This window comes from Hyla sarda, chromosome 1, assembly GCF_029499605.1.
Source record: "Hyla sarda isolate aHylSar1 chromosome 1, aHylSar1.hap1, whole genome shotgun sequence".
Classification (NCBI taxonomy): Eukaryota; Metazoa; Chordata; class Amphibia; order Anura; family Hylidae; genus Hyla; species Hyla sarda.
In genome coordinates, this window is record NC_079189.1 from 304656604 (window position 1) to 304669772 (window position 13169).

A 13169-nucleotide genomic window follows, 5' to 3' on the forward strand; every position below is an offset into this window, starting at 1 on the left:
AACAGAAATACTAAATGCATGTATTACTTTTACACTACTCAATATTTCAGAGCACTACAAAATAAAATGTTGTATTAAAAACATGTCACAACATAAAATGTCACTTCTAGCAGGCCTCTGTTTAAAGGGGACTTTTCTGTAGGTTGCCTACCCTGGCAGACTTCCTTTTTATGCAGCTGCACCCACATAGTTGCATAGTGTCAAGCTTTTCATTCTTGAACTAGTGCAAAATATGTACCAGCCACCATTCCGTGTCATTTACAGTATAACTATTCAATCTGTTTATGTAATGTATGGGTCTTTGGAACTTCTAACCCATCAGGCCACCTCTGCATTTCTGATAAGAACTGAATTTAGCATTTGCTTGATCAAGCATACATGTGCATCATGGTGACTGCCTTCTTGGCATTATGTCTAAGTCATATTCTTCACTTCAGAGAGCATGTTAGTTCACAACCAAGATAAATTTCTGAAAACTGAAGACAGGAGAATCAAAGCCGTATAATGTTGCGCGGAGCCGGAGAGTTGGGTGAAGTGCTCAGACCAATCAGTCATGTCCCCTGCTGTTTGCCATTCACCACCCCCACACACACACAGCATGAATCGGACACAAGTCAATAATAGATCCTACCGATGTTCCTTTTCCTCCGTGGGTTCCATTTAGTTTATTATTTAACATGGCAACTAAAGAAAGAGCAAAAGCTGCTGAAAAGTGAAAAGAATGACACTTTCTCAAATAAGATATATCAAAATTGCAATACTAAATGCCAAATAATGGGTGTAAACTCTGAATATACAGTCTTCACATGCACCATAGCTGGCACATATTGATCTAGTCTAAGTTCAGACCAACTATAAGATGGCTTCTTTACCCCAGAATCTTGCACCAAAGTTTTGGCACATTTTTGACAAATAACATCACATTTAGGCCATGTGCCTTGTAAACACCCCTTTCCTTGTATGTCACACCCCTTTCTCGGACCCTCATTTGTCCAATTTGTTCCACATTTACCAGATTTCATAAAAGTGAAGCTTGGTGAGAGAGGATGTGGACTCCCGTGGCCTGGCCAGTTTACTATAATTTACACTAAGAATTGGTGTAAATTCAGGACAAAACCTACGCCAGCTTATAGATGAAGAAGATTTCTGTCCAAAGGCAAAGTATCACCCAATATATTAACAGACAGGCAGCTTATAATAAATCCTGCACATCTCCCAACAGCATTGTTTTACTTAAGACCGGTGTGTGAAACACCAGTCTAAGTGAATTCATTTTTAGCCTCATAAAGCAGAAAAATATTTAAGAAAGTAAAACACATCTCAATGCATCATCAGCTGAATCACAGTAGATATTATTTAATTAAGGAAGAATATTCTTTTACTAATTCCTCCCTTTCCAATTAATAGCCCTTTTCTTCTCCCCGAAGGTGGGGGGATGGGGGGAAGCCACTAACAACTATACATCTGCATTGTGTGACCCAGAAGAAGTGACAGCAGATTAATGTGACCCAAACCAAAGCCTCTCTTAATTGGGTCTTGGGGAATTTCCAAGTAAGATGCACCTACTGGTTAATAAAGCCTGGGTCACTGAGAGATATTGCTTTTTCTACTTGTAAATTGCAAAACTAAATATTGCAGTAAAGCAAAGAAAACTGAAACGCCAAATTGCTTGTTGCATTATAGCCATCCACAGGCTGTAATTTGTATTGTTTCATATGGTTATCTAAGACAGAAGGCAATGAATACAAAGAGGGAGGGAACAAACTTTCTCTGCAGTCCCCGGGTTATACAATAATAGATATTGCAAGCATGTTTAGCATATGTACTTAATTCACTGCTGCTTGCCTAAAACCTGATACAACGTGACAGTTTATTTAATGAATTTTGCATGACACAACAAGAAAAAGGTAACTGCCAGCTATATGCACAGCTTCAATTAATATCCATGTGACGGAATAGGATAGATCTCCCTGGTGGCATCAGTGGCCATGAGATCCATCAACAGCAGACAGTGTGCAGGGGATGCCTGCTGCACCGCAGTTCTGAATGCTTCCATAGGAACAGCTTCCTTTACAAAGTTTCAAATAACAATGGTATTCAAGGAAATCATATAGGCACTTCCCTAACATGTGACATGTGTGCGACTTCAAGGGGTTGATTTATCTCCACTCACTTAGTCTTGCTTTCACCTCCCAATCAGTGGGAAAAATTAGCAAAAATGACATCCAAAGCGAGTCCACACACCCCAAAAGCACACTGCCGCTAATTTTGTCACAAACCACTCTTCCTTGGTCAATGTGACCTGACCCTCTAGTCTTTCCTGCACATGTTACCATAGGATGTGATTGTAAAGGGGTATTCTGCTTTCCATTCACTTCCCACACCTATCCCAATAGTACAATACTTAGCAGTGCTTTTATAGAGTCCTTCTTCTGTTCCCAGGGACATGGGTAAAGAAGTACACAAATCCAACTAGACTGGGTCCCCAACTTGTGTCTTTTGATATCCCACTGCCCACTGTGTACATATACTGTGTACATATGTTTATTGCTAAGAAATGTGGTTTTCTGTGTAAACTGTATAGTGCATTGCTTGCTTTTACATTTACATTGTGTTGTATTATGTGTTGTTAAACAACATGGTACTAGGGAATTACAGCCTCAAGCAGCATGCTGCTAATAAAAGATAGCAGGGACTAGCATGGAGAGCCTCTTAATCGGGAACTGACTGATGCATGTGCCAGCATGCGACTGCTGTTAGAGAGTACCTATGCTTTTAATTTAAGGAAGACGTCTCATTGTATCCGCAGGATAGGGAATATGTTTTAGATCGGGGGGGGTCCTAGCGCTGTGGCCCGCCGCGATCGTATGTACGGAGCCCTGGCTCTCCCACATGAAGCGGGGGTCGCCACGCCCCTACATATATCTCTATGGGAGAGCCATTCGGCGATCTTCGGCTCTTACATAGAAATATATGGAGGGTGCGTAGCGGCGATCACAGGGGGCCACAGCGCTCGGACCGCCTGCAATCTAAAACTTAGCCCCTATCCTGCGGAGAGGGGATATGTTTTTCTGTACTGTCGGGCATGAGACTTCTCCTTTAAGGACAGGGTTCCTGCACAAACTGTGCGGAATGCTGGTGTATAACATAAGAGAAGCTGTGCTCTGCTGATTTAGCTTTAGGGCTCTATGCAAGAGAACACCAGTTTGAGCAGCAGAAATGTTGTTATGCAGAATGTGTGCGGAGCTGTGATAAATACAGTATGTGGTGACTGCCTGAGTGGGGAGAAGGACGTCATCAGAAGGAGAAGAATCAGTATCTCCTGTTAGTAAAGCATTTGTGACCTCTCCATTTCAGAAGACTGTGTCGATGACATCTATTGCTGTCCAATCTTATCAAGAGAGAAAGTCAACTCCAAGTCCTTACTATACCATCACAAGTACATCATTGAAACCCTCTACAACCACAAACATCAGCACAACCCTCCTTCATACTAATAACTGCCTCAATAGACACAACAGCAGAGATCTGTCAGAGGGAGTACTTGACTCCTTTACACCCTTCTTTAAGAGACTGCACACCTAATGCTCACGTGTACCCACCTGACAGCAAAAGACATGTACGGGGGAGTAGGGGCCCACACTTCTCTCTCTACTCTAGCAAACAGTCCCTTGTTCATAGGTCTTCCAAAAGACCAGCACTGGGGAAATGGCCTGCTTGATGTCAAACTGTGTTTTTGGAATCAAAAGAACATTATACACCCCCCCCCCCCCCCCATCAGCAAGAACACCAAATTATAAGGATGTCATTTCACATTAAAGGAATTAGTAGAGAGCAATACTGCTGTATAGATAGAGTGGAGGATTGAAGAGAAAGCCATACCTGTTAGTAGTAGAAGACATTTGTGAAGTAAAGATTTCAGAAAAATAATGACAAAGAAGAAAATAAGAATGAAGTCACGATTTCCTTGATAGATGTGAGCACAGCATAAGTTACAATAGCTCCTTCCTTAGGCTCCACAAGGGCAATGTCTGGCCTTCTCAGAGCCCAAATTATTCATTTCCTGAAGAGATAGGAAACAGATGTCATTTGTCTATGCTAAAAGAGCAAGAAGCCCTGGCACCCGCACTTATCTATTTTACATAATCCACATTGGGGCAGACTTCAAGTGTTCTATTAATATCTATACACATGCATTTAAAGAAGCTAAAGATGTCAAAAAATATATTGGTCGTATAAGCTTGGTGTAACAAATCTAAAAATATGAAAAATTACATTACAATCATTTTAACCTGACATCAGGTACAAGATACAATGGTCAATGGTTCTGTACAGATAACACGTCTGATAACTACATTAATATTGTATTCCTGATTTTTTCTTTCCATGCACTAGAACAAACAATTTAGGCTTCATTCACACCTGCCCCGGAGGCTCCGTTCAACTCAGAAGACAGAAATAGTAAAAACATTGTGAGTTGATGGTTCTTAGTTCTACCTGCGTACGTACCTATCTGGGAAAAGCTGTCTGTTACTCTGGGTGGGGAAGCAGGACTCACAAGGAGGATTCAGCAAGCTGCCTGAGGGTGTGTTTACATGAGCGGATTTCATTTCAAATGTTAGTGCACCATTTGTAACTTAATGTAACACACCCATACACACAAACACACACACACACACACTAATATATATATATATATATATATATATATATGTGTGTGTGTGTGTGTGTGTGTGTATATTCTTTTTGCCATGTTAAAGGTATTCCTAGTCTATTAGTGCTGCTGGGACTAGCATAGAAAGACTATCTTAGGGCTCATTCACACAAGTGGATCTTGTTTCAAACTCGCAGTGGGTTTCCCTGCTTCTCCCAGCAGCACTAAAAGACTGTGGACACCTCATAGCAAAAATAAGGAGGGACATTTATCAATGTTTGCTTATGTGTTCTTTTTTTTAGTAATTTTTTCCTTACTTTTTTTTTGCTTATGTGTGACTTATTTATCAACTGGTTTCAGCCTGTTGATAATTTTCTTTCACGTAAGCAATTTTTCCTTTTTTACTTTGGTAGTAGATTTTTCTGCTCCATGTTTGAGCTGGAGTAAATTTAGTCAATTTTTAACGCTGTTGCGACTTTTTTTTGCGCAGTTGCGACTGTCGCAGTTAATAAATACCTGACTACCCGTAGTTCATTTTAAAATTATTACTACATAGTTAAGTTTTGAAAAACTTGCTTTTCTCGCTTTCCAGTCAAAATGTCGCACAAAAAATCGCGTAGTCGCAGTTGCGACAATTTTGCGACAATTATAGTAAAGAAAACCTGACTAAACCCGTTGATAAATGTCCATAAATATGTGTGTGTTACATTGAGTTACAAATGATGCACTAAGATTCACTCTGCAATCTTCATTCCTTTACTGACCCCTTGATATGTGGTTTTTATGTCCAATTTGCTTTTTTTCCCTCCCTTTTTTGGTTTAGTTCCAATACACACAAAGGGAATAAACATGTGTATAGCAAAACATGTGTCACTGCAATCCTTTTCTGTGAGAAATACTTCATTTTCTTGAAAAATTTCAGGGGTGCAAACATTTATGGCCATGACTGTAGATAAAGTCTTCTCTCATATAGTACTACAAGCTGGATGTGAGCTCCATGGGGAGAATTTCTCATTGTGTAAACTTAGTTCTTTTTACCCTTGTTTGCCTTTCTTGTTGGTACTATATAGGGATCGACCGATTATCGGTATGGCCGATATTATCGGCCGATAATCACGATTTTGGGCATTATCGGTATCGGCAATTACCTTACCAATAAGCCGATAATGCCCCGCCCCCGCACCGCCCCCACCGCGACAGCCCCCCCCCCCGACCTGCCACACCGCGACCGCCCCCCCGACCCACCGCGTCGCACCCCCCACTGTAGTGCTGGGCAGTATACCAGTATGGATTTTTGCCCATACCGCTATACCGGTCGGGCCCCACCCCCACCCTCCGAGTCAATTAAAAAAATAAATAAATAAACTTATCCGTAATGGGGGTGGTCCGGGCCATCCATCCTTCCTGTAGTGTCCAGCGCCATTCCGGGTGGAGGGTGAACCGGTCCAGGCTGTCCTTCTCCGGGGGTCCTCTTCTCCACTCCGGGCAGGCTCCGGCCTAGTACGCTGCATAGACGCCGCTACGCCGTGACGTCAGGTGCGTCGCTGCGCACGGGCGTCACTGCGCAGCGGCATCTATGCAGCGTACTAGGTCGAAGCCTGCTCGGAGTGGAGAAGAGGACCCCCGGAGAAGGACAGCCCGGACCGGTTCACCCTCCACCCGGAATGCCGCCGGACACTACAGGAACGATGGATGGCCCGGACCACCCTGACAGGTAGGAGAGAGAAGCGGGTGGTGGCGGCGGCCTATGGTACCGCAAAAGCCACTGCAGTGCATTGATTTAAAGCGCCCGCTTTAAATCAATGACCTGCAGCGGTGTCGAGGGGGGATAAATAGCCGATAACTTATACCAGAATATCGGTATAAGTTATCGGCTATCGGCCCTAACCTCCACCGATTATCGGTATCGGCCCTAAAAAAACGATATCGGTCGATCCCTAGTACTATATTATGTTTGTTATACACCACTGGACTTCTTTCTTACCTTGAATACATTCTGTCTATGCTTTGTTTTTTTTGGCTGATTCTTTATAAATAGCAAAGTAGCTTAGATGTAGAAAAAACAAGTGTGGTCTGGGCTGTGTGGTGTTGCGCTAAAATTTGTGACAATTAAAAAAAGTTGATAAATCTCTGACAACTGCAAAAAAGCTAACCATTCCACACTGTATTCAAATTGATTCATTGAATTAGTCTATATGACTTGCACAAACATTTTGCAACTTTTTCACCCATTGTGCAAAAATATTTTTTTTAAAAATGTGTAAAAACAATGATAAATTCCTCCCTGTGTGTTCAGGAGTCTACAGTTTGCTCTGTAAGCTCTACTCTCCCTCTACACTTGTACACAGCCTATGTGATTATCCCCTTGCAGACTGCCTTGTGTGCCTTTTCCTTCCTATCTACAGATTATTTTTTATTAAACTTTTTTAATGCCATATAATGACATGATGGGGTGTTGCTAGTACAATACACTGCACTACTAATGTATTACAGTGTATAAAGCTGTGACTGTGATCCTATTATACCCTATCTCTCGCAGTAGACATGGGGTCCTTCTGAAAAGGGTCCTCTTCCTCTGTGTGACGTTAAAAAGGGTTTTCTTACTTAGCAAAGTTCCCTTCTGCTTGCATGTTTTGTGGGGACTAACTGCTAATACTTTAAAGGATAAGTCTTATGCTCAAAAATGTACCCCCTATCAGAAGGGCCCCCCCCCCCCCCCCGTGATCTGTTTTGAGCCTCTGTGCGCTAGCACAGGAGTGGGTCGCGACCCCCGTCTGAAGCGCAGGCCGCCATGCACCCTCCATACAGTTCTACGGGAGAGTCGTTTCGGCAACCTTTGGCTCTCCCATAGAACTTTATGGAGGGGGCGTGGCAGTCTCCACATCGGGCGGGGGTCATGATGCGCTCCTGTGCTAACGCACGGGGGCTCCAAACAGGAGATCGCAAGGGGCCCCAGTATTCCGACCACCCGCGATCTAAAACTTATCGGATAGGGGATACGTTTTTGAGCATGAGACTTAACCTTTAAGGACAAACTGCCATTGTTGCTGAACTGAGCATGTGTGACCAGTTTAGTGAAGTCCATAACTTGGCCATGACTAAATACAGCAGGTTATCAGAACAAAACATTAACATGGTGGATAAGTAACTCTATGGGGGAGATTTATCAAAACCTGTCCAGAGGAAAAGTTGCCCAGTTTCCCATAGCAACCAATCATCTCACTTCTTAAATTTTTAACAAGGCCTCTGCTAAATTAAAGAAGCAATCCGATTGGTTGTTATGGGCAACTGGGCAACTATTACTTTGCACAGGTTCTGATACGTCTCTCCCTATATTTCTCAAACAGGACATTTTACAATATATCTTGTAAGTATGTCTAATTTCACATTATGCTTGATGGGAACTCCCCTTTAAGTGGTTAAACATTACAGGCAGGTATTGGCTGCAGTAAACAGCCAGCACCCGCCATGTATGAATTGGGCTCCATTTGGTTGCTTAGTTCTTCGGGTCCAGTGATAGTAAATCCATTAATATATACATGCATATAATTACTATATACAATACTTGATAAACAAATGAATTGACTAAGATTATGTGACTGCTTATTGACATCTACCTACATATTAAACCAAGACTTTCTTATCTGTTTGCAATGATCATTCAGAGAATCCGAAAAGAAGTTGTGTTAGACCAAAGGTCAGCACACCAGCATAGTCATCAAGTATTTTGTTACTGCTGGGCTTGACTGTCAGTTCCATGTGTGAAAATCTGACCAGCTGTCCAGCTGGTAAGTAGGTTATTTGGTCCCTTCTCATTTTACAGTAAAAATCATATACTGTAGATGTTCATCAGGTAATAGTTTACAGTTGATAAGTAACTTTGTCCTAAAAACTTCAAGGAGTTTTCTCCTGGCAATTGATGGCATTTCGCTAGGACTTCTGGAACCTCCACTGATCATAAGAATAAATGGGGGGCAGCACTCATGTCCACTTTACTGTCACGATCAATGGGGGTTAACAAGGTTCTAGCAATGTGTTATCATTTTATAACTTTTCACCTGCGATTTCTTCATAAAACTAACATCACATCTTAAATTGCCAATTTGTACATTAGGATTTATTGTATGTTCACACCTGCATATTTTGCTGCAGATTTTCTGCAGTAGATTTTAAGCAGGCTTTTAAGTGGATTACGTCATAGAATAGGTGCTTAAATTTGCATGTAAATATGTTGAGAGAACATGCCCTAATGAAGATCACCAGTAGATAGAACTTTTGTGTGACAAGTAATGCAAGCTTGCTGGCAAAAAAAAGATGTTCTCTTAATGGGTACGTTCACACGTACAAGATCTGCTGCATATTTTGTGCAGCTGATATTGCTACCCATTAACTTCAATGGAAAGGAAAATTTGCTGCAGAAAATAAGCAGCAAAAGTATGCAGCAGATCCTGCACGTGAGAACGTACCCTTAGGGTGCATTCACATGTGCATATTTTGCTGCTGATTTTCTTACCCACTGAAGTAGGCTAGCAAAATCAGCTGCAAATAATCTGCAGCAAAGTATACATATGTGAATGATCCGTCATCAGTGTCACCCGCACTAACTTGTTAGTACAGGCTGGTAGTGCGGGTGACACTGGTAATAGGGATGCACAGAAAGGGAAATTTTGGTCCAAAACCGAAAATTTAGGTTTTGCTTGGCAGAAAGCCAAAAATGAAAATGCATTGCCCTTTTTTAATATAGTTTTTGATATTTTTTTCAATTTTAGTCAAATAAACTTGTAAATTTAAATAATCTGAAATGAATAACTCCATGCTAATAATAATAATAAAATAAACATCACACCTTGTACACTAAACCAGCCTTGGCCCCTTTATAAACTATGGGCCAATGTGGGAAAAATGCAGCACGCGTTACGTACTGGCCCTGCTTCAGAAGTGCCAATACTGGAGGAGATAAGGTGATCATGCTGGTACTTGGCGCCAACGGTGCTTCTTCTGCCCAACTTGCCTAAGTAAGTTCTAAGCCACACCCCTACTTTAACCCCTTAAGAACACAGCCAATTTTTACATTGGAACTCAGGAAAATTCAAATTTTGACATAACTTATTTTCCCCGTACAGACCCATATAAGGGCTTGTTTTTTGCGTGACCAATTGTACTTTGTAATGACACCTTTAATTTTACCATAAAATGTACGGCAAAGCCAAGAAAAGTATTATTTGTAAGGGGAATTTAAGAGAGAACCGCAATTTTACAACTTTTGAGTTGTATAGGTTTTCTTTATTTTGTTGGTCAATGCAATTAAAACGATACCCAAATATGTTGATTTATTCAAATGTTTTAATATATTATATATATATATATATACAGGGGCTTATTCACTTTTATAAAAGAAAAAAAATACACTTTTTTTTCACTTTTATAGTCCCCACAGGGGACAATATATTGCAGTCATTAGATTGCAGATACTGATCAGTGCTTTGCATAGGCCAAATATGGGGTGTGTTACAAATGTTTCTCCTTTTATCCCTTATGAAAAGTAAAAGTTAGGGGCTACACCAGCATGTTAGAGTAAAAAATGTAATTCCAGCCAAATTCACTCTCTAAAAAACTAATTTTTCTCCTTCTCTTCTGAATATCGCAGGGCATTTTTCTCTAATTTTCATTTTCATATCCAACTTTAATGAATATTCGTCTAACACCTGTGGGGTGTTAAGGCTTACTGTACCCCTTGTTACATTCCTTGGGGGGTGTAGTTTACCAAATAGGGTACTATGTGTTTTTGTTTTACTGTTCTGACATCATGGGGGCTTCCTAAATGCGACATGCCCCACAAAAACCATTTTAGCAAAATTCGCTCTCCAAAAGCCCAGTCGCTCCTGTCCTTCTGAGCCCTTTAGTGCACCCGCAGAACATTTTACATACACAATTAAGGTTTTCCCTTACTCGAGAGAAACTGGTTTACAAATTTTGGGGGCTTTTTCCCCTTGAAAAAAATAAAAAAATGGGTCTACAAGAACATGTTTTGAGTTTTCTCCTCCACTTTTCTGCTTTTTTTTTGTGAAACACCTAAAGGGTTAACAAACTTCCTGAATGTCATTTTGAATACTTTGAGGAGTGCTGTTTTTCTAATGGGGTCATTTATGGGGTATTTCTTACAGAAAGGCCCCTCAAATCCACTTAAAACTGAACTGGTCCCTGCTAAATTTAGATTTAGAATTTTTCTAGAAAATTTGGAAAATTGCTGCTGAACTTTGAAGCCCTCAAATGTCTTCAAAATGTAAAAACATGTCAACTTTATGATGCCAACATAAAGTAGACATATTGGCCCTCATTTACTAAGAGTGGAGTGTCAGTTTGTGTTTTTGCAAGTCCTTTACTCTTTTTTTCTGATGCTATTTACTAGACTGTCGCCCAATTTCCGTTTCTTTCTGTCTCAGGGTGTTTTTCTGTCGCACAAAATGTATTCTGTGCAACAGAAAAAAATCTCTGCAAATTCTGACTACATTAGTGCTTGTACTACTACCCCACTCATGGAACAGGGTCTGTTTCATGTTGGGGGTAGTAGTAGAGGGGCTGAGGGATTGATCGTACCGGGTCTCACTTCTGTGACCCGATCCGATGTTATTAAGCATGGGAGCGGGCAGCATGTTCCGATCCCTTGCAATGTACAGTAAACTTTCATTTTTAAATTCCCCACCAGGAGCCCTGAATGGCCGGGACCGAGGAGCCAATCAGGGCTCCTGGCAGGGTTTTAATATAGAAGCGCTGTGGTGGGCAAAGATGTATAGAATCGCTGGGGGGGTATATATCTGGCCCCTCCAGCATTTCTATATATCTTTCCCCCTGCTGCGCTATATCAAACTTAGTGCCCGCTGTGCTTGAATAAAATGTACTGCCTCCCCCCAACACTATTATATATCTATACTGACCCCCCGCTGCGCATATACTGACCCCCGCTGCGCATATTTATATATACTGACCAGACCCCCCCCCCAGCTGCGCATATTAATATTCATATTTTCTCCCTCCCCTGGCTGCCAATGAATGAAAACTCTATTAGTGGCGGAGCGGAAGGCTTCTGCACGCTCACGCTGCTAAGAGATTGTCATTCATAGCGGGCAGCAGCTGCATATCATGCTGTGGGGGTCAGACATATGGATATATGTCTGACCCTCACATCATACATATACAAATGCCGGCTCCCCGCTATGATTGACAAGTAAAGCAGTGCAGGGAGGCTCGCGCTGCTGCTCCTAATAGCTTACTTGTCATTCATAGCGGTGATCTGGCATTTCTATATGTATGATGTGAGGGTCAGACATATATCCATATGTCTGACCCCCACAGCATGATATGCCGCTGCTGCCCGCTATGAATGACAAACTCTTAGCAGCGTGAGCAGGCAGCAGTCTTCTGCTCCGCCGCTAATAGAGTTTTCATTCATTGGCAGCCAGGGGAGGGAGAAAATATGAATATTAATATGCGCAGCTGGGGGGGCAGTATATATATATAAATATGCGCAGCGGGGGTCAGTATATGCGCAGCGGGGGTCAGTATAGATATATAATAGCGCTGGGGGGGCAGTACATTTATTTAAGCACAGCGGGCACTAAGTTTGATATAGCGCAGCAGGGGGAAAGATATATTGAAACGCTGGAGGGGCCAGATATATACCCCCCAGTGATTCTATACATCTTTGCCCACCACAGCGCTTCTATATTAAAACCCTGCCAGGAGCCCTGATTGGCTCCTTGGTTCCGGTCATTCAGGGCTCCTCGCAGAGGATCGGAACATGCCGCCCGCTCCCCTGCTTAATAACATCTGATCGGATCGGGTCTCAGAAGTGAGACCCGATGCGATCAATCCTTCAGCCCCTCTACTACTACCCCCAACATGGAACAGACCCTGTTCCATGCTGGGGGTATCAGGATTCACTCAGTTTTGAGGAATTTACTGACAGCTCTGAGCTGTCGGTTTTCTGTGAAGCAAAATTCACAGGTTTTCCTGTGAGTTTTCTTCACACTCGGAGTGTTTTTTCTCTTTTTGTCGGGAACACGCCCCTTTTGTCGGGAAAAACGCCCCTTTTGTTGTTTTTTTTTTTCACTCTGAGTGATTTTGATTTTGTCGGGTTGTGCGCCAGATTCTGGCGCAAATCCAGACAAAAAGTGTCGGGATCCTGTTAGTAAATGAGGGCCATTGTATATGTGAATCAATATATAATTTATTTGGCATATACATTTTCCTTACAAGCAGTACGCAGTTTTAGCAATTTTAGCCATTTTACAGTGATTTTGTAAAATTGACACAAAAACTACCTGAATGCAGAAAAAAACGTGTGAAAAATGCAGTAAAAATTTCAACATGCAAACACAGCCCAAAGACTACACACTCTTATAAAACACCTCAATTGTGATTATAAGCTAAATCACTTTTGCCTCATGGCAATATTGCTCTAAAAACTACTTTGAATAAAAAAAATGCATTCAAACTGCACATATTGTGAATTGGC

The 13169-nt window shown here is 41.7% G+C and overlaps 1 protein-coding gene across 4 annotated transcripts in view; it reads right to left on the reverse strand.

Moving 5' to 3' along the window:
- Positions 1 to 13169, reverse strand: part of HOMER3 (homer scaffold protein 3) — a 143290-nt gene that overhangs the window by 52073 nt on the left and 78048 nt on the right. For 2 of the 4 annotated variants that reach the window (XM_056518178.1, XM_056518179.1), the window contains one exon: positions 3883 to 4063. The exons of the other annotated variants lie outside the window; for them this stretch is intronic. In XM_056518178.1, coding sequence (XP_056374153.1) covers positions 3883 to 3902 — 20 coding nt within the window. In that variant the 5' untranslated portion in view covers positions 3903 to 4063. The remainder of the gene's footprint in view (positions 1 to 3882; positions 4064 to 13169) is intronic. 4 annotated transcript variants of the gene reach the window in all.